The sequence below is a fragment of the Dendropsophus ebraccatus genome, chromosome 13, assembly GCF_027789765.1.
Source record: "Dendropsophus ebraccatus isolate aDenEbr1 chromosome 13, aDenEbr1.pat, whole genome shotgun sequence".
Taxonomy (NCBI): domain Eukaryota; kingdom Metazoa; phylum Chordata; class Amphibia; order Anura; family Hylidae; genus Dendropsophus; species Dendropsophus ebraccatus.
The window spans coordinates 51,105,819-51,132,823 of record NC_091466.1 but is presented as its reverse complement, the minus strand read 5'-3'; the positions used below and the strand labels follow the sequence as shown (position 1 = coordinate 51,132,823).

The 27,005-nt window shown below is 46.5% G+C and overlaps 2 protein-coding genes across 7 annotated transcripts in view; one reads left to right on the top strand and one right to left on the bottom strand.

Annotated features, from left to right (window-relative positions):
• ACTR10 (actin related protein 10) overlaps positions 1 to 27,005 on the bottom strand; it is a 464,033-nt gene that overhangs the window by 16,634 nt on the left and 420,394 nt on the right. The window lies entirely within an intron of this gene.
• On the top strand, positions 11,674 to 25,418 carry LOC138770555 (uncharacterized). Its single transcript, XM_069949660.1, has 6 exons — positions 11,674 to 11,794; positions 23,393 to 23,414; positions 23,583 to 23,601; positions 23,783 to 23,824; positions 24,430 to 24,471; positions 25,379 to 25,418. The coding sequence occupies exons 1-6, from the start codon at positions 11,720 to 11,722 to the stop codon at positions 25,416 to 25,418; spliced, it is 240 nt and encodes a 79-aa protein (XP_069805761.1). The 5' UTR covers positions 11,674 to 11,719.

Sequence of the window (27,005 nt, the reverse complement as noted above, 5' to 3'; positions counted from 1 at the left end):
GTGAGGTGATTTAACATGTATTTTAACATGTATGCTATAATCCACACCATACTGCAAAGCCAGAGATTTCTAAAGAGAGACCAACCAATCAGGACGTTCACTGTAATCTAAGCAAAGCTGAGCTGTCATGACCAGCTATGGTGTGCCGCACCCCCTTGGGCAGTGACGTAGCTTCCATTAGAGGCAGTCCAAGCTATGGGGCCCTGCTGGAGGGGGCCCGAGGATGCACAGGGAAGATAAGAACCATCCTGTGTCCTTCTGCTTAACCCCTTATGTACTGCAGTGTGTAAGTGAACCAGTGTTCTCTTACATGCTGCAACACAAAAAAGGGTTAATAAACAGAGGACAAGCAGCTTCACTGCTCTAGTAACCCCTGACCTCGTTCATGTCGGCTGGTCGTTGCAGTTCAACATATTGAAAAACAAACTACTCATATAGCAACGATCTGCTGCTGTCGCTTTGTGGAATAGGAGCGTCGGCAGCAGACGCTGCTATATGCTGGAACGCAAGTGACGTCCTCAAGATGGCGGCGCCCGGCAATACTACACCGCTACACAGGATTAGGTAAAGTATAAGATACAGCCTCCAAAGGCAGTCTGTATCTTCATGAGTAAACTAATAGGGTTAATTAGGACAGATATACACAGCGATCTCGTGCTGTATAGCGCAAGATCACTGTGTATTTACAGAGCGGCGGGCAAAGGCTCATGGGAGCCCTTCCCGCCGCTCTGCATGCTGGGAGCTTCCTGTCATGCGCCGATTCTTTTGAAAAGAGCCGGCACATGACAGTGAAGAAAAACATGAATAAATTAAAAATGGGGCCAGAAAATTAATTAATTCTATTTACAAATATTAATAAAAAAGTAATTTAAATAGAATTAAGGAATAAAAAAAAAAAAAAAAATAATTATACTAATAATACTTATACAGCAAAGATCAATGAGATCGGCACTCGTTTGCTTTCGGCTGCTGCAGCCGAAAACAAACGAGTGCCGTGCCGGGGTCGGCGCCATCTTGGAGCGGACCCAGGCCAGTACCACACACGGAGATCTCCCCCACTAGACACCAGGTAACCGCTGAATCCGGTAATCGCCGCGGTCCCGGGCTACACGCGGCACAACTTTGTAATGTATGTTATGTTAATGAATGGCTCCCTTCCCCGTCTCCCCCCCCCACCCACCCAGACCAGACCCGGAAGTGTGATGCACTATGCTCACCTGATTCATGTCGACTCCCGTCCGCCATCTTGGGACAATGGTGTCATCTTCGGGTGGCCGGCCGGAACGCTCCAGTCCTCCCTCATGCCGTCCCCCTCTGCCGCGTCATCAGCTGCTCAGCATCTGATGACGCGGCAGAGGGGGGCCAGCATGAGGGACGGCTGGAGCGCTCCAGTTGGCCTCTCGAAGATAACATTATTGTCACAAGATGGCCGATGGGGTCGACATGAATGCAGTAAGTATAATGCACGGTGCACCACACTTCCGGGTCTAGCGGGGGGTGGGGGGGGGGGGGGGAGCCTTTCATTAACATAACATACATTACAAAGTTGTATAACTTTGTAATGTGGGTTACTTAGTGAATAATTTTGAAACGCCGCACTACCACTATCTTCTGCTGCCATCAAGTGGTGAGATTTGGTAATACCAGTAGAATGCTTGTAAAAATATTCTATTAGGCTTCCTTCACACTGCCTCTTTTTCTTAGGAAAACGCTGATAAAAACGCCATGCGGCCAGATGTTAGCTGGAAATCAATAGAAGTTCATGATTTTCCTTGCACTTATGGCGTTACTTTGTGGCGTTCTTTTCTCCTCTCTGGTGTTTCTGTAGCTCTGTGGCTGTTTTACTATAATGCAGCAGGATGAGGGTTTACAGTTTTTCCGGCAAACTGCCGAGTTTTTCTCCCATAGATTTCAATAGAAGTCTTCAGCTCCACTATAAAAAGCCATAGCTTATGCATATGGGGCAGATTTATTAAACATGGTGTAAAGTGAAACAGGCTCAGTTGCCCCTAGCAACCAATCAGATTCCACTTTTCATTCCACACAGACTCTTTGGAAAATGAAAGGTGGAATCTGATTGGTTGCTAGGGGCAACTGAGCCAGTTTAACTTTACACCATGTTTGATAAATCTCCTCCAATGTGTTTTTTAGTTGTGCTTTTCAGGGAGAAAAGCGCCACTGTCTGGTCCCCAGGGGGTTATCCTAACCCCATGTGGACCAGATTGTGGTCCAGGGGGTGACCTGTTGGTCCACAGGGGGTTAACTTATCCTCCGGTCTTCTCCTGGTCGTCTTCTGATCAGCGACTGCAGCGGCTGATGCTGGGGCACCATTTATGAAGAGGCAAAGTCTGGCACACTTGGATCTCAGTGTGCCAGGTTCTGTTGAAGAGTGAAGACGTTAGTGGTGAGTATCAATAGGGCCCCAGGGGCACTTTTGCGTTGTCAACAAGGGGTGTGGCTTATAGAAGGTGTGGTCTTCGTGGGTGTGGTTTGCGGGGTGTGGCTTGTCACCAGAGTTTTATTTATTTATTTTATTTTTTTTTTTTTTTGGGGGGGGGGGGGGTCCAGAATTTTCCAGTTAGGATTTTCCAGTCAAAACAATACAAAAGGATGAGGGGTGTAGTAGTAGTACAGGAATAGATGAGCGGTGTAGTAGTACAGGTGAGGGGCAGGGGTGCAGCTAGAAGTCATGGGGCCCCATGAAACCTTGGTAGCTGGGGGTGACTGGAGCAGACTGGGGGTAGCTGGGGCAGAGTAAGGGAGACTGGTGCAGACTGGGGGGTGGTTGGGGCAGACTGGGGGTGACTGTGGAAGACTGGGGGGTGACTGGTGGAGACTGGGGGGTGACTGGGGCAGACTGAGGGTGACTGGAGCAGACTGGTGGGTGACATGGGCAGGCTGGGGGTAGCTGGGGGCAGACTGGGGGTGACTGTGGTAGCTGGGGCAGACTGTGGGTGACTGTGGTAGCTGGGGCAGACTGTGGGTAGCTGGGCAGACTGTGGGCAGAGTGGGGGTGACTGGGGGAGACTTGAGCAGACTGGGGGTGACTGGAGCAGACTGGGGGTAGCTGGGGCGGACTGGGGGTAGCTGGGGCAGAATGGGGGGAGACTGGATGGTGACTGGGGGTAACTTAAGCAGACTGGGGGTTACTTGGAGTAGCTGGGTCAGACTGGGGGTGACTGGAGCAGACTGGAGGGAGACTGGGGCAGACTGGGGGTGACTGGAGCAGACTGGGTGGTGAGTGGGGGTAGCTTAAGCAGACTGGGGGTTACTTGGAGTAGCTGGGGCAGACTGGGGGTGACTGGAGCAGACTGGAGGGAGACTGGGGCAGACTGGGGGTGACTGGAGCAGACTGGGTGGTGAGTGGGGGTAGCTTAAGCAGACTGGGGGTTACTTGGGGTAGCTGGGGCAGACTGGGGCTAGCTGGGGAAGACTGGGGGTCGCTGGGGCACACTGGAGTAGCTGGTGCAGACGGGGGGTTACTTGGGGTAGCTGGAGCAGACTGGGGGTAGCTGGGGCAGATTGGAGGTGACTGGAGCAGACTGGGGGGGTGACTGGAGCAGACTGGGGGAAGACTGGGGCAGACTGGGGGTGACTGGAGCAGACTGGGGGCTACTTAGGGTAGCTGAAACAGACTGGAGGGTGACTGGGGCAGACTTTAGCATCATGCCCCTCATCATCCTTCAGCATTAACCCTTCATGTGGGCCCCTCATTATACCACCAGTATAATACAGTGAGGACTGCGAGACTGCTGGTTTAATGAGGGGCCCACATGAGGGGATGATGCTGAAGGAGGTAAAGCTATATACATTGGTGTGAGAGGCTAGGACACTGTATATCAGTCACAGCTGTGATTACCAGTCTTCCAGTATACTAGCCTCTCATACCAATGTACATAGCGTTATCTCCTTCAGCATTATCCCCCTCATGTGGGCTCCTCAGTATACCAGCAGTCTCACAGCACTGTATAATACTGGTGGTATAATGAGGTGCCCTCATGAGGGGGATTATAAACTATACACTGGTGTGAGAGGCTAGTATACTGGTAATCAGACTGCTAATCAGAGGTGTGACTGGTATATAGTGTATACCAGTCCTTCAGCATAATGCCCCTCATGTGGACACCTTATTACCTGGCTCCATGCAGCACACGGCCATCTTGCTCTTCTATCCCAGAGACAGGAGTGAGTGACCTCACTGTCAGGTCCTGTAGCTGGGAGGAGAGAGCGGCCTCTGGAAGCAGAATATACAGCCTCCGGCCAAAAAGCCTATGCTTAGGCTTCAATGCATTGGGGGCCGCCATGGATTGGTAGGTAATAGCTCCAGGTGTCACATTTGACACTGCCACACCAGACCTGATCAATACCACCATACTGTGACTGGATAACACTACCATACTGTGACTGGATAACACCATCATACCAGTCTCCCTCACTCCACAAAAAAGTTGCTTTCTTTCCCCTGCCCTCTGGTGCTGCCCCACTGCAAGGTGCCGCCCTAGGCAGCGGACCACGGGTTCCTAGTGGTAAATACTACCCTGACCTAGCCCCTTGTGTGCCATACTGTAAGCAGCATCTGCTAAGATGCTGCATGCTGTAAGGTGCAGAATACCTGTCACAATGATGGGTGTTCTGCTACTGGCATTTATTTTGTGTGTTTTTCCCTTTTGTTTTTCAGATATCTGTATCCTGTGGATTACGTCAGATTCGTTGGACTATATTGATGACCAGCATTTTTTTTTTTTTTTTATAAAATGGTCAACGAGGGGTATGGGGTGTTCTTTTTTAAATAAAATACTTTTCTGTATTGTGTTGTGTTTTATTATTCTTTACTTTCAGATTTTGTATTTGAATCTGTCTGATAAATATTACTCCAGTACCCAATGCCACAAGGGGTACTAGGTCGAGAAAGGTTCCAGTAGTCCTGGAGCGAAAAGTGGCCTCTGTGCCAATCCACATTGTCTCCTGCTCCCACTGCTCTCCCCCTTAGGAGACAAATCTTCCATGCCTCTGTCTCACATTGTGTGTGTTTGCTAGACACAGGCTGATGATGCAGACAGGGGGCAGGGTGTGATTCACCATCTCTGACCGTCCAGAAGCAGGTGTTTCAACTTCGCTGATTGTGCAAAAGTCTACAGAGAAATTAGGGCTGTGTTCACACATCTTGGAGTGTCATTGCAGTACTGCAGTATCTGCACAAAAATGATGCAGTAACACAAATAGATAATGCTAAACAGCAGACAGGATAAGGGCCGACACTGCCAATCCCACCTAAACAAAAAACAAGGCATAAACAATATATCCCATGTACGGTAGTATTGAATAAAGTCCTTTTTGTGAGAATCAACTTCAAAGATAAAAGATGCTTAATCATAATATGTGTACGGAAAGGAAAAGAAAAAAAAATATTTAAAAAGTTCTTTGCTTTATTCCAATATCAGCATTACAGGTAGAGAATACAGCGTGCTGGGCGGGTGGGACCACAATGAATTTTTGGTAGTTTCAAAACTGGGATAGATAGGTAAGTATTATTGTATGCTTCTGCAGAAGTTTCGTTTTTTTTTTACCTCCACCTGGAGTTCCCCTTTAAATGAGGGGAACCAGAAGCAAATTATATGCATGTGCTTTGGAGTTGCAATCAATGCCAACGTTTTTGGAGAGAGGTGGTAGAATATATACGGAATAAATTGGGAACTGATGTGTGATTCTGGGTTGGTCTGATCAGTTAGGTAAACAAAGGAACTATGTAAATTACTATTTACGGCAAGACTGGTGATTCTCCGGAGCTGGATTATTGCTGCCCGCCATTAACCCTTTAAGGTCAAAGCCATTTTTCGTTTTTGCACTTTTGCTTTTTCCACTTTATGTTTAAAAGTCCATAGCGCTTGCATTTTTTCACCTAGAGACTTATATGAGCACTTATTGTTTGCGAAACCAATTGTACTTGTAATTGTACCAATGACAGACATTATTTTTCCATAACATATGCTGCGAAACCGGAAAAAAAATCATTTGCGCTGTCAAATTGAAAAAAAAAAGGAATTTGTTTTGATTTTGGGGAGTTTTGCATTTACGCCGTTCGCCCTATGGTAAAACTGACTGGTTATTACAACGATATGTAACATGTATAACTTTTATATTATCTGATGGCTTGTAAAAAATTCAAACCATTGTTAACAGATATATGTTCCCTTAAAATCGCTCTATTCCCATGCTTACAGCGCTTTTATCCTTTGGTCTATGAGGCTGTGTGAGGTGTCATTTTTTGCGCCATGATACGTTCTTGCTATCGGTACCTTGATTGCGCATATAAGACTTTTTGATCACTTTTTATTAATTTTTTTCTGGATTTGATGCGACCAAAAATGCGCAATTTTGCACTTTGGAATTTTTTGGCGCTTACGCCGTTTACCGTACGAGATCATGAATGTGATTAATTAATAGTTCGGGCGATTACGCGCGCGGCGATACCAAACATGTTTGTTTATTTGTTTATTTATATTTATAAAATGGGAAAAGGGGGGTGATTTGGACTTTTTAATCGGGGAGGGGATTTTTTATAAAAAAAACATTTTTATTTTTACTTTAACTAGAAGTCCCCCTGGGGGACTTGTATATAAACAGCACTGATCTCTCATAGATCGCGGGGGGAGATCCGTCCCACTAGACACCAGGGATGCACGGAGGAAAGCCTTTAAGTGACGCTGTCAGGTTTGACAGCTGCACTTAGAGGCTTAATTAGCTGGCGCGGCAACGGGACCCACGCCGGCTAATAGAGGCACTGCCCGGCTGCACATGTCAGCCGGGATCAGCGCCATTCAGAGCAGGGTCCCGGCGGGACCCCGCTCTGAACACCCTCCGCGGCACCATGACGTATCAGATACGTCATGGATCGCTAAGGGGTTAATATCCCACTGGGAAAACCTAGATAAAAAGGTACAGGGGTACGAAAGGATTTGTAGGAAAGGATACGTAACATTATCTACCACTTCAGGATTAGAAGGGTGTGTTGATTTTTTAATATATATTATATCGCTCTCTGTCCTTTAGGGTTATTGTTTGTAAGTAAATGTTTAATTTTTATGCGATTGTATAATGTGTATATTGGATTTTTGTAATAATGAATCAAAGATGTAACTAAGATGTAAAAATAAAACTATTTAATAAAAAAAACTAAATATATAAAAAATAAAAATATCACATAGGCGAGACGAGAGGCCATTTTCATATTCAAAATGTGGCAAAGGTTTTATTTATAACTCATATCTTCTCACACAGGGCATAGACCATTTTCATTTGCAGAATGTGGGAAATGTTATACTGAGCAATCAGAGAAAATCAGAGAATTTCCATAGGCAAGAAATCATTTTCATGTTCAGATAGTGGGAAATGTTTTTGGGTGCCTTCACATGTAGTTTTTTTGTGCATGGCGTTTTTTCTGTGTTTTTACCTTGCAATGTGAAAATCTCTGTGTGACATTGGCCGTTTTTCGGGTCAGCGTTTTTCCTCGAACGTGGATGTCTAAATGATGACCCAAATGCACCCGCTCCAGAAAGGAAGGGGTTAAGTGACCCGGAGAAGGGGGGACCAGGGGTTGGTTACCTTACCCTCCCGTCTTCTTTTTGTAATCAGCAGCTGATCAGGGACACTGCTTCAGCCGCTGATTGGCTGAGATAACACCGAAGCATCGTCAGCTCAGCCAATCAGCGAAGAGGCAGAGCCTGGCAAGCTTGGATGTCAGTGTTGCAGGCTCTGCCGAAGATGTCGGAGTGAGTATCAATAGGGGCCCACTCCTCCCCCTAGCGCTGTACTTATCTCAGCAAGGAAGGGGGGCAATTAACCCCTTCCTTGCTGGCATGGGCACATTGTGACATCATTGTGGCCCCCATGGGTTAACTGATTTACTGATTAGTGTTTGCTATTTTATACCGGCTTACACTAGGCCCGACTTATTAGTGGAAGCTGTCTGCTAGATGGAATCCATTACTAAGTCTGAAAGTAAAGAAAAATAAAACACAAAACAATAGTAAATATTATTTTATTTAAAAAAGAACACCCCCACACCCCACCTTGACCATTCTATTTCAATATAAAACAACACTGGTAAACGACGTAGTCCAACGAATCCGATGTAATCCATAGGATACCGATATCTAAAAAACAAAAGGGAAAAACACACCAAAAAAAATTCAGGAGCAGAACACCCATCGCTGTGGCAGGTGCTCTGCATCTTACAGTAGGCAGCATCTTAGTAGATGCTTGCATATAGAAGACTGTCCTCACCGGCACTCACCATAAAATAGACCTTTATTGGAATACAAACATGCTTTACAGGAAACATGATGATGCCTTGAGAAAGCGCCAGACACGTGTGAAACATTCGTAGGTGGGGAGAGAGCGTCCTCTCGTTTCCTGTAAAGCATGTTTGTATTCCAATAAAGGTGAATTTTCTGGTGAGTGCCGCTGAGGACAATCTTCTATATGCAATAATCGTTGTGAAGAGCTGTACAGCTGAGCACCACCTAAACCAAAGAAGGAGAGAGTGCGGTCCGTATACACCTCTATGCTGGGACCTGTAGTGCCGGTGACTCTTTGGATTCGGCTATTCTTAGTAGATGCTGCTTACAGTATGGCACACAAGGGGTTAAGTATGGACGCATGACATCCATACTTAATCCCTTGTGTGCCAGACTAAACACTGTGGCATCCTCAATTAACCCCATGGGGGCCACATTGATGTTACATTGTACCCATCCCAGCAAGAAAGGGATCAATTGCTCCCCTTCCTTGCTGGCATCCGTATAGTGCTGGGGAGAAGGGGGGCCCTATTGATACTCACCCCGACATCTTCTATCTTCAGCAGAGCCTGGCACTCTGAGATACAAGTGTGAAAGGCTCTGCTTCTTTAAATATGGAGCCGCTATTGTAGCCGCAGGTTGGCTACGCTGACGATGCTCCAGCGTCATCTCAGCCAATCAGTGGCTAAAGAAGTGTCCCTGCTCAGCTGCTCATGAGAAGGAGTCAGGGAGAAGACCGGATGGTAAGTTAAAGGGCAACTCCCACGAATTTTTTTTTTAGCTTATTTAACACACATTACAAAGTTATATAACTTTGTAATGTGGTTAAATACCCGGTCTGGCCCCCTTCCCCCACTTTCGGACCCCCGACCCCCCCGCCCGGAAGTTAAAGAATATATACATTACCTATTACGATCGTCACGGTCCTCTTCTCCCGGGCGGCATCTGGTGACGATGACGTCAGAGCCGGGGGGCGGTCCGGGTCTTCTTCCTCCTCGGCGTCTTCATAGAGAGTGAATGGGACGGAAAAGGCTGCTGGTGCACATGCGCACCAGCAGCCTTTTCATTGGCTGGAGCGCATCACATGGCTTCCAGCTTCGTCAGCCCTGATTGGCTGAGGTTGCTGGAAGCCATGTGATGCGCTCCAGCCAATGAAAAGGCTGCCGGTGCGCAAGCGCACTGGCAGCCTTTTCCATCCCCAGGACCCGGAAATCAGAGACATCGCTGGACGGCGGTGACGGTGAGGCGGACGGCGGGCGAATGGAGTGGCGATCGTCACCGGAGGGATGGTGAGTATGGTGTCTGTGTGTGTCTGTGTTTTTTTTTAGGGGGGGGGTCCCGCTGGAGTTGTCTTTTAAGCTCACCCCTTTCCCGGAACTAAGCACAGTCTGACCCACAGAGGGTTCAGTTAACCCCCTGGTGACCAGTGGCGATTTTTTTTCTTCCTGAAAAACGCCACTAAAAACCACCATATGCATAACCTATGGCATATTTTAGTAGAGCTGAAGCCTTCAATTGAAGTCTTTGGGAGAAAAAAACGCTGCTGTTTACTGAAAAAAATGCCAAAACCTCAGCCTGCTGCGTTTTTCTAAAACTGCCAAAGAGCTGCAAAAATACATCTTGCAATTAACATGCAGGGATCCCGCCATGCAGACCCCCACATGCAGGGATCACGACATGCAGACCCCCAAGGACTAAGATCACATCGCAGCCATAGGCTCTGTCGGCATATCCTTCCAAGATCAGATCCCACAATAACAATGGGACTGACCTGTATGTGTCAGTTATTATGCCCCCTTCTCAAGTAATAGGGCCCCCTGCAGCAACTAGTAATGCCCCTTCCCCAGTAATAGTGCCCCCTGTAGCCATCAGTAATGCTCCTTCCCCAGTAATATGGAGCCCTGTAACCAGATATAATGCCCCCATTCCCAGTGGTAATGTCGCCAGTAGTCAGCAATAATGGCCCTGTAGTATTAAAACTCTCTTGCAGCCAGTAACAATGCTCCATAGCCCCATAATGATGGCCACATTCCCCCATAATAACATTCCCTATTGCCAATAATAATAACCCTGCAGCTAGACATGCTGCCTGCGGCCAGATACAGTGGTCCCTGTAGACAAATAGGCCCCCTATAGCCTGTAATAATGCCTCAGTAGCTGGATACAATGCTCCCTACAGCCAGATTCAACATCCCATGCAACCAGATATGATCCTTATGACCAAATGCAATGTTCCCTCCTAGTCAGATATTTTAAAACCAGATACAATGCCCCCTGTAGACAGATATGCCCCATATAACCAAAAGCAGTGCCTCCCTTGCTAACACAAAGTTAAACTTACCTCCCCACCAATCCATTGTGCCTCCTGTAGCCAGATACAATACCCCATGCAACTACATATGCCCCCTGTAATGAGGTGCAACAGTCAGATATACCTTTGTATTGAGATATGAGGCATCTTGTATACAGTTACAATACCATGTAGACACAGATACCCCCTGTAGCCAGATACAATTTCCTAAGTAGGTAGATATGAACCCTGCAGCCACATACAATAACCCTATAACCAGATACATTACCCCTTGCTACTAGATATGCTACCTGGATCAAATCCCATGTCTGCTATAGCCAGATACAGAGTGCCCCTGTAGTCAGATAGAATCCCCCCTATAACCAGTTAGAATGACCCTTACAACTAGATATGCCCCCTGTAACAAGTGTATTGAAGAGTGTAGGGGACCGGACTTCTCAATACACATATTTGTTATAATGGCCGCCTATGGCAAACTGCACAATAGTCAAGATGAACGTAAACACTAAACCCCAAAAGGGACCTGAGGCTTACACAGGCAGAGCAGGCAGGAAAGTATCGGCAGATATGTAATAATAATCACTTATTACCCTTATATAAAACTATTAATAAAATAGTAATTATATGGGAAAAACTATTCTTATAGGAAGGGGCTGAAACCTTTTGCTAAATGTTTTTTTGTTTGTTTGAGCAACATTATCAAGTATCAGTATAAACCATATTAAAATACTGCAGCCGAGCGCATAGACCAAGATCTTATTTATCCAAACAAAAATAGAAATTTCCGCCAATGGCCAATGGTTCATTATGTATGTAATGTTTATATCAGTGATATTGCATTATATGGTTTGTACAAGTGTTTGTATCCAGATGTTTAAATAAAGTTTATTTAAAAAAACAAAACAAAAGAAATATGACATCATAATACAACAGCTACTGGACCCTTCAGAGCTTTATTAGGAGTTGGAGCGTAAGTACGCACATCCATTGGCTCCTGGTATTTTTTGTTATTTTCTATTTTTCAATCAGTTTTCTCCATGTAATCTTTAATTTTTTTCACACACACAGGCGATTTCTGCGAGAGATTGGAGACAGGAGGCGATTTGTAGAAATGGAAGAGGAGCCGAAGATGGACGTGGAGCAGTCCGTAGAGGAAAAGGACGTTCCAGTTGTCTTCGAGCAACATGTGAGTAAGAATTCCCCATCCAGTATAGCAGGGTATAGCAGATAGGGTTGTATAGAGATGGGGTTGTGTACATAGTGGGATGTCCTGTCCAGGAGTATCTGTACCTGTGGATACTCCTCCCTGATCACATGACCACATAGGTGCCCCCCCATAGGAGACAGTGGTGATGGGTGGAGATGTGTAGAATGGGGAGCTATAAATACCTTACACTCTGTTACTTATTCCCCATGTTCAGCCATTTCCCAACTGCCATTTTGCCATGTTCCATGCAGGAGGCGGGGCTTAGTTGGCCATGATAACTGCTGGGTGGTGGCTGTGGTCTATGGCCGGGCTCATGCACTGTGTGTATTATGTGATCTCCAGCACCTCTGCGGACATAGGAAGGAATATACTCCTATAAGGTAGAGAGGGAAATCACATAGCACACATACATGGGCCTGGCCTAAGACTTTATCCAGATGGGCAGTAATATGTGACAATGCTATCACTGGATCAGGATCTACTGTGTGATCTGTCATGTTAAATAAATAAAATAATTATAATAATGATATATATGGTACAAGATGGGAGTTGTAGTTATGCAAACAGAAGAACTCCAAGCTGTAAAACTACAACTCCCATAAAGTATAGTCCCCACAACATGATCATGGTAGTTGTAGTTCTTCAACTTGGAGCTCTCATGTTTGCATAACTACAAGCCCCATTCTCATGTTGTGGTGACAGTACAAAATGGGAATTGTAGTTCTGTAACCTGGAGATGACATTACAGAGACGCTGAGATGCTGGTAAGCAAGGGGGGTGCTGCTGCACATTGTCCCTCTATGGGCTCTACAGGCAGACGAGGAGGCCTGGAGTGGAATCACCCGTCTTCCAGCGCCACGAAGATGCTGGGGCCCTTAAGGGATGACCGGAGCCGCCACTTCTCTTGCACAGTGAAATCCCACGCACCCACACACCACACATTAAGGACCTGCTGAAACACGTACGCGAGGCGGGGGGGTGGGGGGGAGTTGCAATACATTGTCATGGCTATACGGGCAGATGGGGAAGCCTGTAGAGGAATTCTCCCCCAACCACAGCATCTCCTCTATGCTGTAATGTGGGAGGATTCCAATATAGGCTTCCCCTTCTGCCTGTAGAGCCGGGACAATGTCATCAGCACAGTGTCCGACAGACACAGCAGCCCGGCCATCCTCCATAGCGTCCGACAGACACAGCAGCCAGCCATCCTCCATAGAGGCCGACAGACACAGCAGCCCGGCCATCCTCTATTAATGGCCAACAGACACAGTAGCCCGGCCATTCTCCATAGCGGCCGACAGACACATCAGCTCGGCCATCCTCCATAGCGGCCGACAGACACAGCAGCTCAGCCATTCTCCATAGCGGCTGACAGACACAGCGCTGTGAGTGGTGAGGAAATGAAGATGTCGCCGAAACAGGAAGTAGATACGTTTTTGAATAAATCGATGCAGGTGTATGGGGGCTGCAGGGGGGGGGGGTTAAAAATAATTAAATAAAAAAAAGGGCAAAGTAATAGCACATCCTACAGATGTAAGAATAAATGTTATTTGCATGATTACTGAGTTCTCCTTTACAAAAATAAAAATAAATGTTATGTATATTTATAAAGTAGACTGTACTCTGATTTGTTGTTAGGTGTAACATACATTTACTGTCAGATAGCTGCTATACTGTAAGACTAGACTAGACATATGTGCAGTGTGGACACAACATTACAGACACCATAAATCCTGTTATAACCACAAAGAAGGGACACAGACTGTAAAGCATCGTTTGGGTGGGTTCACACGCACCAGATCGCTGCGGATTTCACGGTACTGAAATCCCCTTAACTCCGCCTCCCACCCTAACCCACCGCTACTCGGTGAATACTTTACCCGTTCGCACTTTGGCTTGTTTCTGTGGCTTCCGGCTCCCTGACAACCCGCTCAGCCAATCAGTGCTCTGTCCCGCCGCAGCCACTTATTGGCTAATCGATACTTCAGGGAGCCGTGAGCCACAGAAGCAGGCCGGACTGCGGACAGGTAAAGTATTCACTGGGTAGCGGTGGGTTAAGGGGGGCAGAACATACTGGCAGGAGAATGACATACAAAATGACAGTACCATGACAGTATCTGCTGCGATCTGGTGCGTTTGAACCCACCCTTAAAGGTATCATGTATATGCTAAAGTATAGAATAATCTTACCAAATGTATACTGCTTGTAGATCAATGGTAGTCTGCTCATCCCAAATGTGCAGGGTAGGAGGATGTAGTGAGCACCTTTGTCTCTAATAGGCCCTGTGTCAGGTGAACCAAACTACCCCTGCTCACTCAGAGACCCGTTGGGGTACAAATGCCCTAATAAGTGTGACCCCTGCCCTGTCCAATTCCTCTCCAATGCCATATTAATACCCTATCATTTACTTCTAACTGGTTCCATCCACCAGGAATAGTAGTAGCACTAGGGCTGGGGGTAGTAGTAGCTGTAGAATTGCAGGTAGTAGGAGCAGTAGGGCTTGGGGTAGTAGCAGTAAGGCTGGGAGTAATAGCAGCAGTAGGGCTGGGGGTAGTAGTAGCTGTAGGGCTGGAGGTAGTAGTAGCTGTAGGGATGGAGGTAGTAGTAGCTGTAGGGCTGGAGGTAGTAGTAGCTGTAGGGCTGGGGGTAGTAGTAGCTGTAGGGCTGGGGGTAGTAGTAGCTTTAGGGCTGGGGTAGTGGTAGCTGTAGGGCTGGGGGTAGTAGTAGCTGTAGGGCTGGCAGTAGTGGTAGCTGTAGGGCTGGGGGTAGTAGTAGCTGTAAGGCTGGGAGTAGTAGTAGCTGTAGGACTAGGGGTAGTAGTAGCAGTAGGACTTGCAGTTCTAGCAGAAGTAGGGCTGGGGGTAGTAGTAGCTGTAGGGCTGGCAGTAGTGGTAGCTGTAGGGCTGGGGGTAGTAGTAGCTGTAGGGCTGGCAGTAGTGGTAGCTGTAGGGCTGGGGGTAGTAGTAGCAGTAGGACTTGCAGTAATAGCAGCAGTAGGGCTGGGGGAAGTAGTAGCTGTATGGCTGGGGATAGTGGTAGCTTTAGGGCTGGGGGTAGTGGCAGCAGTAGGGCTGGGGGTAGTGGTAGCTGAAGGAGTGGGGTAGTAGTAGCTATACAGCTGGGGGTAGTAGTAGCTATAGAGCTGGGGGCAGTAGTAGCTGTAGGGCTGGGTGTCCAATGTGATAGAGACAATGATTGGCACTATCGCCTATAGAGATCGGTCCAATATGTGCAAAATTGAGTTCATAAAAGTACCAGCAGAGTGTTCTCTCCACCCTTACTTCATATATAGAAAAAAGAAGATGTGCAGGGCACTCACCGTAAAACTTGACTTTTATTTAATCCATGTTACAAATCCATTTCACGGTATAAAGATGTCAGGAACGCCAGCACCATGCTGCAGCGTGACAGCTGTTTCGAGTACGTCAGTATGCTTCTCCAGACACCTGGTGCTAGCATTCCTGCTGTGATTATCCCTTGTAATGGATTTTTAACATGGATTAAATAAAAGTAAAGTAGCTGTAGGGTGCAGGGTAGGAGGATGTAGATAGTAGTGAGCACCTTTTACGGTTTTATGGTGAGTGCCATGCACATCTTTTTACGGTGAGTTCCCTGCACATCTTCTTTTCTATATATGAAGAACCTGTACTTCTTACTATTTTGGGGAGCTAGGGGTAGTAGTAGCTGTAGGGCTGAGAGTAATAGCAGCAGTAGGACTTAGGGAAGTAGTAGCTGTACGGCTGGGGATAGTAGTAGCAGTAGGGCTGGATGTAGTAGTAGCAGTAGGGCTAGAAGTAGTTTTAGCAGTAGGGCTAGAGGTAGTAGTAGCAGAAGGGCTGGAGGTAGTAGTAGCAGTAGGGCTGGGGGTAGTAGTAGCAGTAGGGCTAGAAGTAGTAATAGCAGTAGGGCTAGAGGTAATAGTAGCAGTAGGGCTGGGGTTAGTAGTAGCAGTAGGGCTTCGGGTAGTAGTAGCAGTAAGGGTGGGGTAGTAGTAGCTATAAGGCTCGGGGTAGTACTAGCTGTAGGGCTTGGGGTAGTAGTAGCAGCAGTAAGGCTGGGGGGTGAAGTAGCTGTAGGGCTCGGGGTAGTAGTAGCAGTAGGGCTGGGGGTAGTGGCAGCAGTAGGGCTGAGGGTAGGGCTGGCCTTTGGGGTGTGCGACCTGTGCGCTTGCTCCGGGACTGCAACTGAATCCATCTGACACTGTCAGCAAATCTGTCAGTGGCCGCTAACAGTGTCAGATGGCTTCAGGGACTCCCTGTCCCTTTCAAAGCCAGCCTCACACACAGCTACCTTCCCCTGAAGCTGATACCTCTAGTTCTGCGGTGGCTGCACTCTCTTCTCTCTTGCTTATCTTCTCCACGCTGCTGACGTCACATGTCAGGGACAGGCAGGAGAGAAGAGAGTTCAGGCGCCGCGGGGCTGGAGATAGGAGGTTTGGGGAAGGGAGCTGAGCTGTGTGTGAGGCTGGCTGCTCAGGAAACCCCCTGTGTGTGCAAATAGACAGAGACCAGAGCCTCAGGAGGTGAAATACGCTGCTGAAGAGCCATGTGAGAGGTGAGTATCCTTTTTTTGTTTGTTTTTCTGCTACACAGGGCGGCTGGGGGTGGTAGTTGTGTGGGGAGCTGTAGTTGTTTTGGGGGCTGGAGGTGGTAGTTGTGTGGGAGGCTGGCGGTGGTAGTTGTTTTGGGGGCTGGGGTGGTAGTTGTGTTGGGGGATTGGGGTGGTAGTTGTGTGGGGGGCTGTAGGTGTTTTGGGGGCTGGGTTTGGTAGTTGTGTGTTGAGCTGTAGTCGTTTGGGGGGCTGGAGGTGGTAGTTGTGAGGGGAGCTGGGGGTGGTAGTTGTGTTGGGGGCTGGGGTGGTAGTTGTGTTGGGGGATGGGGGTGGTAGGTGTGTGTTGGGCTGTAGGTGTTTTGGGGGCTGGGGTTGGTAGTTGTGTGGGGAGCTGTAGTTGTTTGGGGGGCTGGGGGTGGTAATTGTGTGTGTGGGGAGCTGGGGATAGTAATTGTGGGGGGGGCTGTAGTGTGTGGGGGGCTAAGGGTGGTAGTTGTGTGGGGGGCTGGGGGTTGTAGTTGCTGGGGGGCTGGGGTTGGTAGTTGTGTGAATGGCTGGGGGGGTAGTTGTGTGTCCTGCGTGGTCGGTGATGGTTGTTGTCTGGAGAGCTGGGAGGCTGAAGGAGCTTTATGTTACCTGAAAAAGCTGCAAAAAAGGTTTCGCACAGGGCGCCATTTACCCTAAGGCTGGCCCTGGCTGGGGGTAGTGGCAGTAGTAGGGCTGGGGATAGTGACAGCAGTAGGGCTGGGGGTAGTAGTAGCTGTAAGGCTGGGGGGAGTGGCAGTAGTAAGGCTGGGGGTAGTTTTAGCAAAAGGGCTGGGAGAGGTAGTTTTACAGGCAGCTGTGTTGGAGGAGGGGCAGGGAGCAGCGCAGGGTCCGTAACTGCTCTCTGGTGGCCTCTGTGTGTCTCTCCTGCTTCTTCCACTGATCTTCTTCCTCAGAGTCCGGCTGCTGCGGGGGGATCTTCTGTGTTAAATGCTGCAGCGCTCTCCCTGCTGGGCCGGAGTCTGGTTATGAGTGAGGTTGGCAGCGGGGGGAGGAAAGTGCTGGATGCAAGATGCGGGGTAGGTGCAGACAGTCTAGATCTTTTTATCGCCAAAATAACTGTCAGGAACTCACCTGACCTGGCTCCTGCGGCGTCTTCCTCGGGCTCTGCTCCGGCGGCCGGCTCGAGAGCGCGCCGGAGCTCCGCCCGCCGGAGCCGAGTGACGTCACGGAGACCCGACGGCGTCCCTAGTAACCGGGGACGCCGCGGTCTCACGTGATAGTCAGCCGGACGGCCGGCACAGCTGATGCGGCTTTCATGCAGGCTGAGTGGCAGATCGCTCTGCCACTTGGTCTGCAGCGCCGCAGCTGTATTGTTGCTGGATCAGGAGACCGGACCAATCAGTGTCTGGTCCGGGCTCCTGGTCCAGTATAAAGTAAAGTGAAAGCCAGCTAGTAATCGCTGGCTATTAGTTATTCTGATCCCAGCTCCCCCTGTCCTTTTCCTGCGTATCCCGTCCTAATTCCTTCTGCCTGACTACTCGTGTTCTGACCTCCACCTGACTCCCGACTATCCCTTGTGTTACCGACTTTGTACTGCATTGCCTGTGTGGTTTGACCCGGCTTGTTCTACGATTCTTTATTGTGTTATTGTCTGTCCGTGCTGTTCTGTGTTTCACTTACATAGCGTAGGGAACACCTTTGTGGTTGTCCGCGACCGTTTAGGGTCGACCGAGGCAATTAGGCAGGGTCAGTGGTGGGTTCAGATTCAGGGCCCACTGTCTCTGTCCTGTCTGTTCTTACCTGTCCTGACAATAACATCATGCAGTAATTTTGTTTTTTTGGATACTTTTTGGAAATCCAACCTAAGGCCATGTTCACACATGGCATGATCATCAGCCGTTATTTGACACAGCCGGTGTTTGATGTTTCAAACAACAACCCATGTCTCAGATGTTCACAAGGCTGATACTGTAGTATCGGGCAGGTGAACATCTCTTCATTTTAATTCGAATGCGGGCACATTTGGGTGTGCCCATAGTCCTTTACATTGTGCGAACAGGCTATCTCGAGCAGCCGCTGTTCATTGAATAGCGGCCGCACAAAATAGACCCGTCAATTATTTTTTGTAGACGCAGACAACCACGGCCGTAGTGTATACACAACAGCAGTGATTCCATACAGTGTAATGTAATTGTACACTGTCAATAATACACATAGTAGCAACATAGTAGCTGCAAACAATGTATGAAAGCAAATGCAACATCAACCAATAAACAAGCAGGTGTGAACAGGATGGGATGCTCGCCAGTGTAGATAGGTACAGGAGCTATTAACCCTGTTAAGCCCTGAGCATGGTGCACCAATCTACCCTTCCTCACTGAGGGAACCATCGGAGTAGACGCTTTCATAAAGGCGGCTCCTGCCCTGTGCTGTCCCTACTCCCAGACCCTACACTTACCCTTATGCTGCTCCCTACGCAGCATTTCATGTACAAAGGACTTGTCAGGGGAGGATGATGATCCGGGGTATAGCACTGCATCGGGGTTCAGTACAGTGTGCGTCTGGCTTCAATAAACGTGGCACATCACAGAAGTGGCCGGAGTGCCTAAAAGGTGCTAATATCCTGATGTAGTCGTGTCACACAGCAACAGATCAGGCTATTAGCGTCCTCCAGGCACTCCAGCCACTGCTGTGATGTGCCACGTTTACTGAGGCCGGACGCACACTGTACTGGACTCCAATGCAGTGCTATACCCGGGATCTATCATCCTCCCCTGACGAGTGCTTTGTACATGAAATGCTGCGTAGGGAGCAGCATAAGGGTAAGCGTAGGGTCTGGGAGTAGGGATAGCACAGGGCAGGAGTTGCCATTATAAGGGCGTCTACTCTGATGATTCCCTGAGTGAGCAGGGGTAGATTGGTGCACCATGCTCAGGGCGTAACAGGGTTAATAGCTGCTGTACCTATCTATACTGGGTGCATCCCATTGTGTTCACACCCGCTTGTTTATTGGTTGATCTTGCATTTGCTATCATACATTGTTTGCAGCTACTATGTTGCCTCTATGTGTATTATCGCACCTGACTGAGTGATGCATGATGGTACTGTGGCCTATCTGTATATAGTTTTTGTGGTTTGGTTTTGCTGTGGAGGTGAGCACACACTGTTCTTGATTAGTTTTTTTATCTATATTTTTAAAAAGTTATATATTACCAATAATACAATGTTTTCTCCTGGTATACTATAAAGTCTGGTCGGCCTATTTGTCTGTATATATGTGAAGATTAGGGAAATAAATGACTGAGTACATATAAAATACAATTTTATAACTGTGCATATGGTCATCAGCAAAGACACAGGCTTCCCTTGTATTCGTTCTCTATTACCTATCTGCCTGTGTCTGCAGCTCTGTACCTGGTATGGACCTGACAGATTCTCTGGAAAGCTGAGCTATGATTGGTTGTTGTGGGCAGCTGACACCAGTTTCAGTTTTAGGCTATGTTCACACAATGTATTTTTTACGACAAGACTCAACAATGGCCGTGTTAAACAACCACTGTTGTTTTAACTGTGTGTGAACATAACCTTCCACAGTTTGATAAATCTGGGTCATAGCTGCCCCCATCCATAAACAGTGCCACTATTGTCCTCAGTTTTTCTGTGGTACTGCGGCACATTTACTAGTGATGTGAATAAAACTGAGTTGTAATACCACATAAAGCCTGAGGATACGCATGGCGCTGTTCTTAAAACAAATCAGCAGTATTTTTCTAATTCTGGATAAGCCACATAACCCCCTACGTCTTGTGCTGACAACTGGATAAAAGCTTACACTGATTTGTTGGATCATTGTCCGCACTTTTCACCTACAACGCCCCTACACAAATTATACCAGAAATAGATTATACAGCATATATGAGTTTTATATCTAACAACGTGACACAAATATGATGGTATATTACCCCCAATGTGTATTGGATGGGGATTTTAATACAATTATCCGAAATCACTGATCACTGATTTACCTTCATTATATTCATCTGTGGCGCAGGTTTTGGGAGTTTCTGCTTGTTATTGATATGCCTCCATTTTAATGGCCGCCATATTGGATCAAGGGCAAATTTTTCCAGTGCAAAGGTGGTCACGTAGCACATAAAAAAAGGCAAACCAAGGCAAACATACCAAAGATGTGGTTCGGGAACCGAGGTATTACTGCATGTCTGGAACATGGCTGCCATCTTGTAAGCCACGATCAAGATGGTCATGTAGTACATTAACCCTTTGAGGACCAGGCCCAAAATGACCCAGTGGACCGCGCAAATTTTGATTTTAGTGTTTTCGTTTTTCCCTCCTCCCCTTCTAAGAGCTCCAGCACTCTCAGTTTTCTATCTACAGGCCATGTAAGGGCTTGTTTTTTACAGGAATAGTTGTACTGTGTAATGGCGTCATTCATTTTACCATAACATGTATGATGGAATTCCAAATATATTATTTATGAAGATATAAATAGGTGAAATCGTAAAAAAGAATGCAATATGGTAACGTTTGGGGGGTTCCTGTGTCTACGTAATGCACTATATTGTAACAGCGACATGATACTATTATTCTATAGGTCAGTCCGAACACAACCATATGCAGGTTACACAGATTCTCTAATGTTATATATATTTTTTTTTTTATGAAATCCTTTTTTTTGGCAATTAAATATTATTAAAATGGGACTATTGTGATGCTTATAACGGTTTTATTTTTTCACCTACGGGGCTGTATGGGTGTCATTTTTTCCGCCATGATCTCTAGTTTTTATTAATACCATATTTGTGAAGATCGGACGTTTTGATCACTTTTTATTGATTTTTTTTAATATATAATGTAACATAAAATCGGTAATCTGCACACTTTTTCCCTTCTTTTCGTGTACGCCGTTCGCAATGACGCTTGTTATATTTTAATAGATCGGACAATTACACACGCTACGGTATATTATATGTTTATCTATTTATTTATTTTTATATGTTTTATTTATATTATGGGAAAGGGGGGTGATTTAAACTTTTATTGGGGGAGGGGCTTTGGGGTAGTGTAATAGTGTTGAACTTTTTTTTTTTTTTACACATGTGAAGTCCCTTTAGGGGACTTCTACATTCACTACTTGGATTTTTACACTGACCATAGCATTGATCAGTGTTATCGGCGATCTGCTCATTGAGCCTGCCTGTGCAGGCTTAGTGCAGCAGATCGCCAATCAGACCGCACGGAGGCAGGTAAGAGACCTCCGGCGGTCCGTTTCAACTATCGGGACCCCTGCAGTCACACTGCGGGGGTCCCGATCGGTAAGTGACAGGGGACTCCCCCTGTCACTTGCACTTAAACGCCGCGGTCGCACCGTTTAAGGGGTTAATGACACGCGGCAGCGCGATCGCTGCAGCGTGTCATTACCGGTGAGGTCCCGGCTGCTCACTGCAGCCGGCCCCCACCTGCTATGAAGCGTGCTCCGCTCCGGAGCGCGCTTCATAGCCGGAGAAACACCCAGGACGTAGCGTTACGTCCAGGGTCGTCTGGGGACAGACTTCCATGACGTAACCCTACGTCCAGGGTCGTCTAGGGGTTAAAGATTACTACAATTGTCTCAGAAATCGATTGGTACAACCATATCTGCAATATCTCTTGTGGTTTGAAAGGTATCAACACAGAGGGAGAACTTTATCAAAGCTGTGGCCGGGGCGTATGCCAGGGAGAAGGCGCAGATTTGCTTCTTCTCCCAGGCGTATGCCTGCCATATTCCCCCTCTCGTCTGATGGGCGGTTAGGAAGGGCAGCGAGTTTGGGAGGAGGCATGGTTTTTACATATAGCGGTGCGGAGTCGCAGCCAATGATTTTAGATCAGGATCAAAAGACAAGATCATCAGCGATCAACATTGTCATCCCCTGATCATTTTCTTTATTAAAAGGAGAAATAGTCTAAATCGTTGTTCCCCGCAGCGGAGGCATAGAGAGATGCAAGAGCGGGCGGCTATTTGAACTTGGCGCGCTGCCTATGCTTCTTCCTGCTGCGGGGAACAGCTCCTCCTGCCCCTGGACCTGTCCCCAGGCTGCCGCCTACACTGCTGGAGTCCCCACCGACCCCGCTAGCTGGTTCAGACACTGGCGACATTCCCCAAGCTGCTACAGCTGCCTCTTGCCGCCACAAGGCTCTTCTCCACCAGTCTCCCCGACGTCCTGATACCCAGGCCGCCCACCACCCTTCTTGAGCCCCATCCCCGCTCTCTGGTCCGGCAGCCGCCTGGTGGAGCATATACTGGGCGAAGCTTCTCCCTGACAGGACTCACCTCCACTGGCCTTCCTGACCTCCTTGGACCTCTCACCAAGCTCCTGCCATCCTCCTCCAATGCCTGCTGTGGTGCCAAAATTAAGTAGAGACACCAAAATTGAACTTGGAACCACAGCGGGCATTGGAGGAGGAAGGCAGGTGCCTGGTGACAGGTCCCAGGAGGTCGGGAAGGTCGGTGGAGGTGAACCCTGTAGGGGAGAAGCAGCAGTTGTGGCCGGTGTATGCTACGCCAGACCAACGCCGGATGGGGCTCGAGAAGGGTGGTGGGCGGCCTGGGGACAGGTACTGGGAGGTCAGGGAAACTGGCAGAGGAGAGCCCTGCGGCGTGGAGGGGCAGCTGCAATCAGCTGATGACAATAATCATGGACTGATTGTTTCTTTTGGTCCTAACCTAAAAACATTGTCCGGCGACTGCACATTACTACGTGTAATAACGATGCACGGCCGACAGCTGATGAATGTGTAAAGAAAATAATATGCTGTATTATTTTAGACTTTTAGGCCACGTTCACACATTGTACGAACAACGGCCATTGTTGCATTGAAAACAGCATTGAAGTCAATGTAGAACGGCCGGATATAATTGAGATATCAATTATTTCTATGGCCATAGCAGACAACAAGCACATAGCTCAGATGTACACGGACGCTTCATGCTCATCAATATACCAATGTCCTCTGCTTACTCTCTCTATTTCCTATTTCAGGCTGCACAGGATGACGTCGAGGGTGAGTTTTACCTCTTTATAACATCACCTTCATAGATATCATGTCTAACATCTCATCACATATATCACACCAGTCCCCTACCCCATTGCTGTGAAACATTGTGAAAGTTACATCATGAGGATTAAAGACATATTGAAAACTAACACTTTTCTATTTTTTTTTCTTCAGATGGAGGATCGGATTCCAGGTTAGTAAATCTTTACTGAAAATGTAACTTGTGTGACCCTATAATTCCTCCCCTATAGACACCGATCAGCGCCAGGATGCCTCTGTAAAAACTGTCTTATTATTGATAAAGTTCTGCCAGAAAACTAATGTCTGTAATGTGTGTTAGGTTTTCACTATCTTCTCTATTCTATCCCTAACAGCAGCGAGGAAGACCCCGAGGAGGAGGAGATGGAGGTTTCGGAGTAAGTATTTCATAGTAAAATATAATAATATAACAGTTATATCAGTCACAAAGACCTTTCTATTCAGAGTTTCTATTTAAAAAAAGCTCCAGTACTTATCAGCTGCTGTATGCCCTGCAGGAGGTGGTGTATTCTTTCCAGTCTGACACATTGCTCTCTGATGCCACCTCTGTCTGTGACAGGAACTGTCCAGAGAAGCAGCAAATCCCCATAGAAAACCTCTCCTGCTCACCAGACTGGAAAGAATACACCACTTCATGCTAGACATACAGCAGCTGATAAGTACTGGAAGACTTGAGATTTTTAATGTAAGTAAATTACAAATCTCTGGCACCAGTTCATTTCAAAGAAAAAAATGTTTGCTGAACTACCCCTTTAATTCCACATTATTTCCTTTTTTTAAACAAACTTTGTAGCATTTTGTTTAAATGTAAAACTAAAAATGTAAAACTTGTGTGACCCTATAATTCCTCCCCTATAGACCCCGATCAGCGCCAGGATGCCTCTAAATAAACTGTCTTCTTATTGATAAAAGTTCTGCCAGAAAACTGCTGCCTGTAATGTGTGTTAGGTTCTCACTATCTTCTCTATTCTATCACTAACAGGAGCGATGAAGGCCCCGAGGAGGAGGAGGAAGAGGATTCAGAGTAAGTATCTCATAGTAAAATATAATAATATAATCGTTATATCAGTCACAAAGACATGTTTGCAGGGTGGTCTCGTCTTAAAGGGAACCAATCAGTACAATTGGGCTGATATGGTTCCCTGGATCACTGTATACAGCTCCTGAGCAGCCTGGGCAAGTACCGGCCGTGGCTGCAGCAGAAGCTGTATATCGGAGAAAAAGAGGTTTTACTACTAGAGCGCGCAGCAGGCAGAGACGGGGAGGTAGTCATCTGGGTGCCCATATCTAGTCACCGCTGTCTGCCTGTCAGCGTGCTCGGCAGAATGATTGACAGGGAGAGAGGCCAGTAACAACAAGCCTACAAAAATTAGTGTTCTTTTAAGTTATTAGTTATTTTTTTTAAAGGATTAGTAATTTACTTCTATTAAATAAACTCTTCAAGTAGGTATCAGCTGCTGTATGTCCTGCAGGAAGTGGTGTATTCTTTCCTGACTGACACAGTGCTCTCTGATGCCACCTCTGTCTGGGACGGGAACTGTCCAGAGAAGCAGCAAATCCCCATAGAAAACCTCACCAGCTCACCAGACTGGAAAGAATACACCACTTCATGCTGGACATACAGCAGCTGATAAGTACTGGAAGACTTAAGATTTTTAATGGAAGTAAATTACAAATCCATGTCACCAGCTGATTTGAAAGAAACATTTTTGATTGCTTTTGCTTGCATTTTTTCTAGAAAACTTTGCAGCATTTTCTTTAAATGTAAAATTAAAACATAAAACTTGTGTGACCCTATAATTCCTTCCCTTTAGACACTGATTATGGCGAGAATGCCTAAACTGTCTTCTTATTGATGAAGTTCTCCTAGAAAACTGATGTGTCTGATGTGTGTTAGGTTTTCACTATCTTCTCTATTCTATTCCTAACAGGGATGAAAAGATCAGGGAGGAGTTCGAGAACTGGGTGTAAGTATCTTATAGTAATATATGTGACAGTAATATTATAGTTACATCAGTCACAAAGACATGTTTGTGGGGGGTCTTGTCTAAAACCAACAAGCCTATGCTCCACGCTCCCTGGTGCTTCTGCCTGCTCCTCGGTATCTTCCTGGCAGCAGCAGCAGCAGAAGCCAGGAAGATACCGGGCAGCGAGCAGAAGCACCGGGGAGTGTGGAACGGTATGTATATACTTTGCTGTTTTACACTAAAGGCAAAGACTGCATGTACATTGCCAAAGATATACACAGGCCTTGCTGCACGATTATTGAGGCGTGTAATAGGCTCAGTAAATGAGTGATGATCTAGCAGGTCGGCGCTCAGTTACATTGCTGATCGGTCCGTGTAACATGGCCCTTTGTCTCAACTAAGTCTCCTCTATAATTAGGACTGACGGCCAAGCCAAAACAATCAGTCAAGTTGATAGGGGAAAGGTAGGAGGGAATCGGAGCGGTGGCACTTTAGAGGTTAAGCCACGCCTTTAGGACACTTTCTCAGGTACACAGAAGGGATGCCTAGCAACATCACCTTGGATATGTTAAAAAATGTCCATTGGTTTAATATAAGAAAAGTAAGAAGACTTTTTTATAGGTGCACTCACATATTGTACGTTAAACATAGTTTAACCAAGATTTTATGCAAATTTTTCAAATATTCGAACCCAAATACCAAGTGCTAAGAGCGCTTTTATAGTCAGACCATCTGTTTTAATAAATCTGGGCAGTGGATTTCTAATTTACCAGTTTCCATAAAATCTCCCCCAATATGCGGCACTTGGAGGACTGACTAATATTTCCTTTATAATATGCAATTTTTTTTGTCATGTAATAGGTGGAAGATGAAGGTCATGGATGCGCCATGGATGTTCAGGTAATAACACTACACCAAAAAACAGCAATGACATCAAATAAATCATTTTTATCATAGTTTGTTTTTGTTTGTTTTTTACTTGCTTCACCACATAAAAGAATAGAATAAAAAACGATCAAATGTGCCCTAGAATGCACCAAAAAATAAATAAATAAGTTTTTCACACAAAAATGTTAGCACCCCAAGTCCTCTGTAAATTGATATGAGGCCTACATAATATCCTAAATAAAAGGGGGACCCCTAAATCCACTTGGTGCTCCTTGGTGTCTAAGACCTATGTGTCAGACATGTGGAGCCCTAGAGACGCTATTAACAGATTTCTCAAACTTCAGAATCAGGGAATAAATATGGAGTTGCAGTTCTCTGCCAACACCGGCTGCTATGTTACAGAAAGAAAAACTATTAAAATAGAAAATGAGAAAATAAAAATAAAAATTTTAAATTAATTTTGGCACAAGTTGATTTGATTTTTATTTCCTCAGGAGGGGGTGCAGGTTTAGGGGGTGCAGGTTTAGAAAAAGGGTGGTTTCAAAATATTTTTTTAATTTTCATAGAAATATGGAAAACTGCTACTAAATGTATTAGCTCTTAAACGTTCTAAACAAAATAAAAGATTGATTAATAAATTTTGCCAACATAAGGTAACTATTCTGTAAATTATCGATAATAATTAATTTATCAGGCAAGTAGA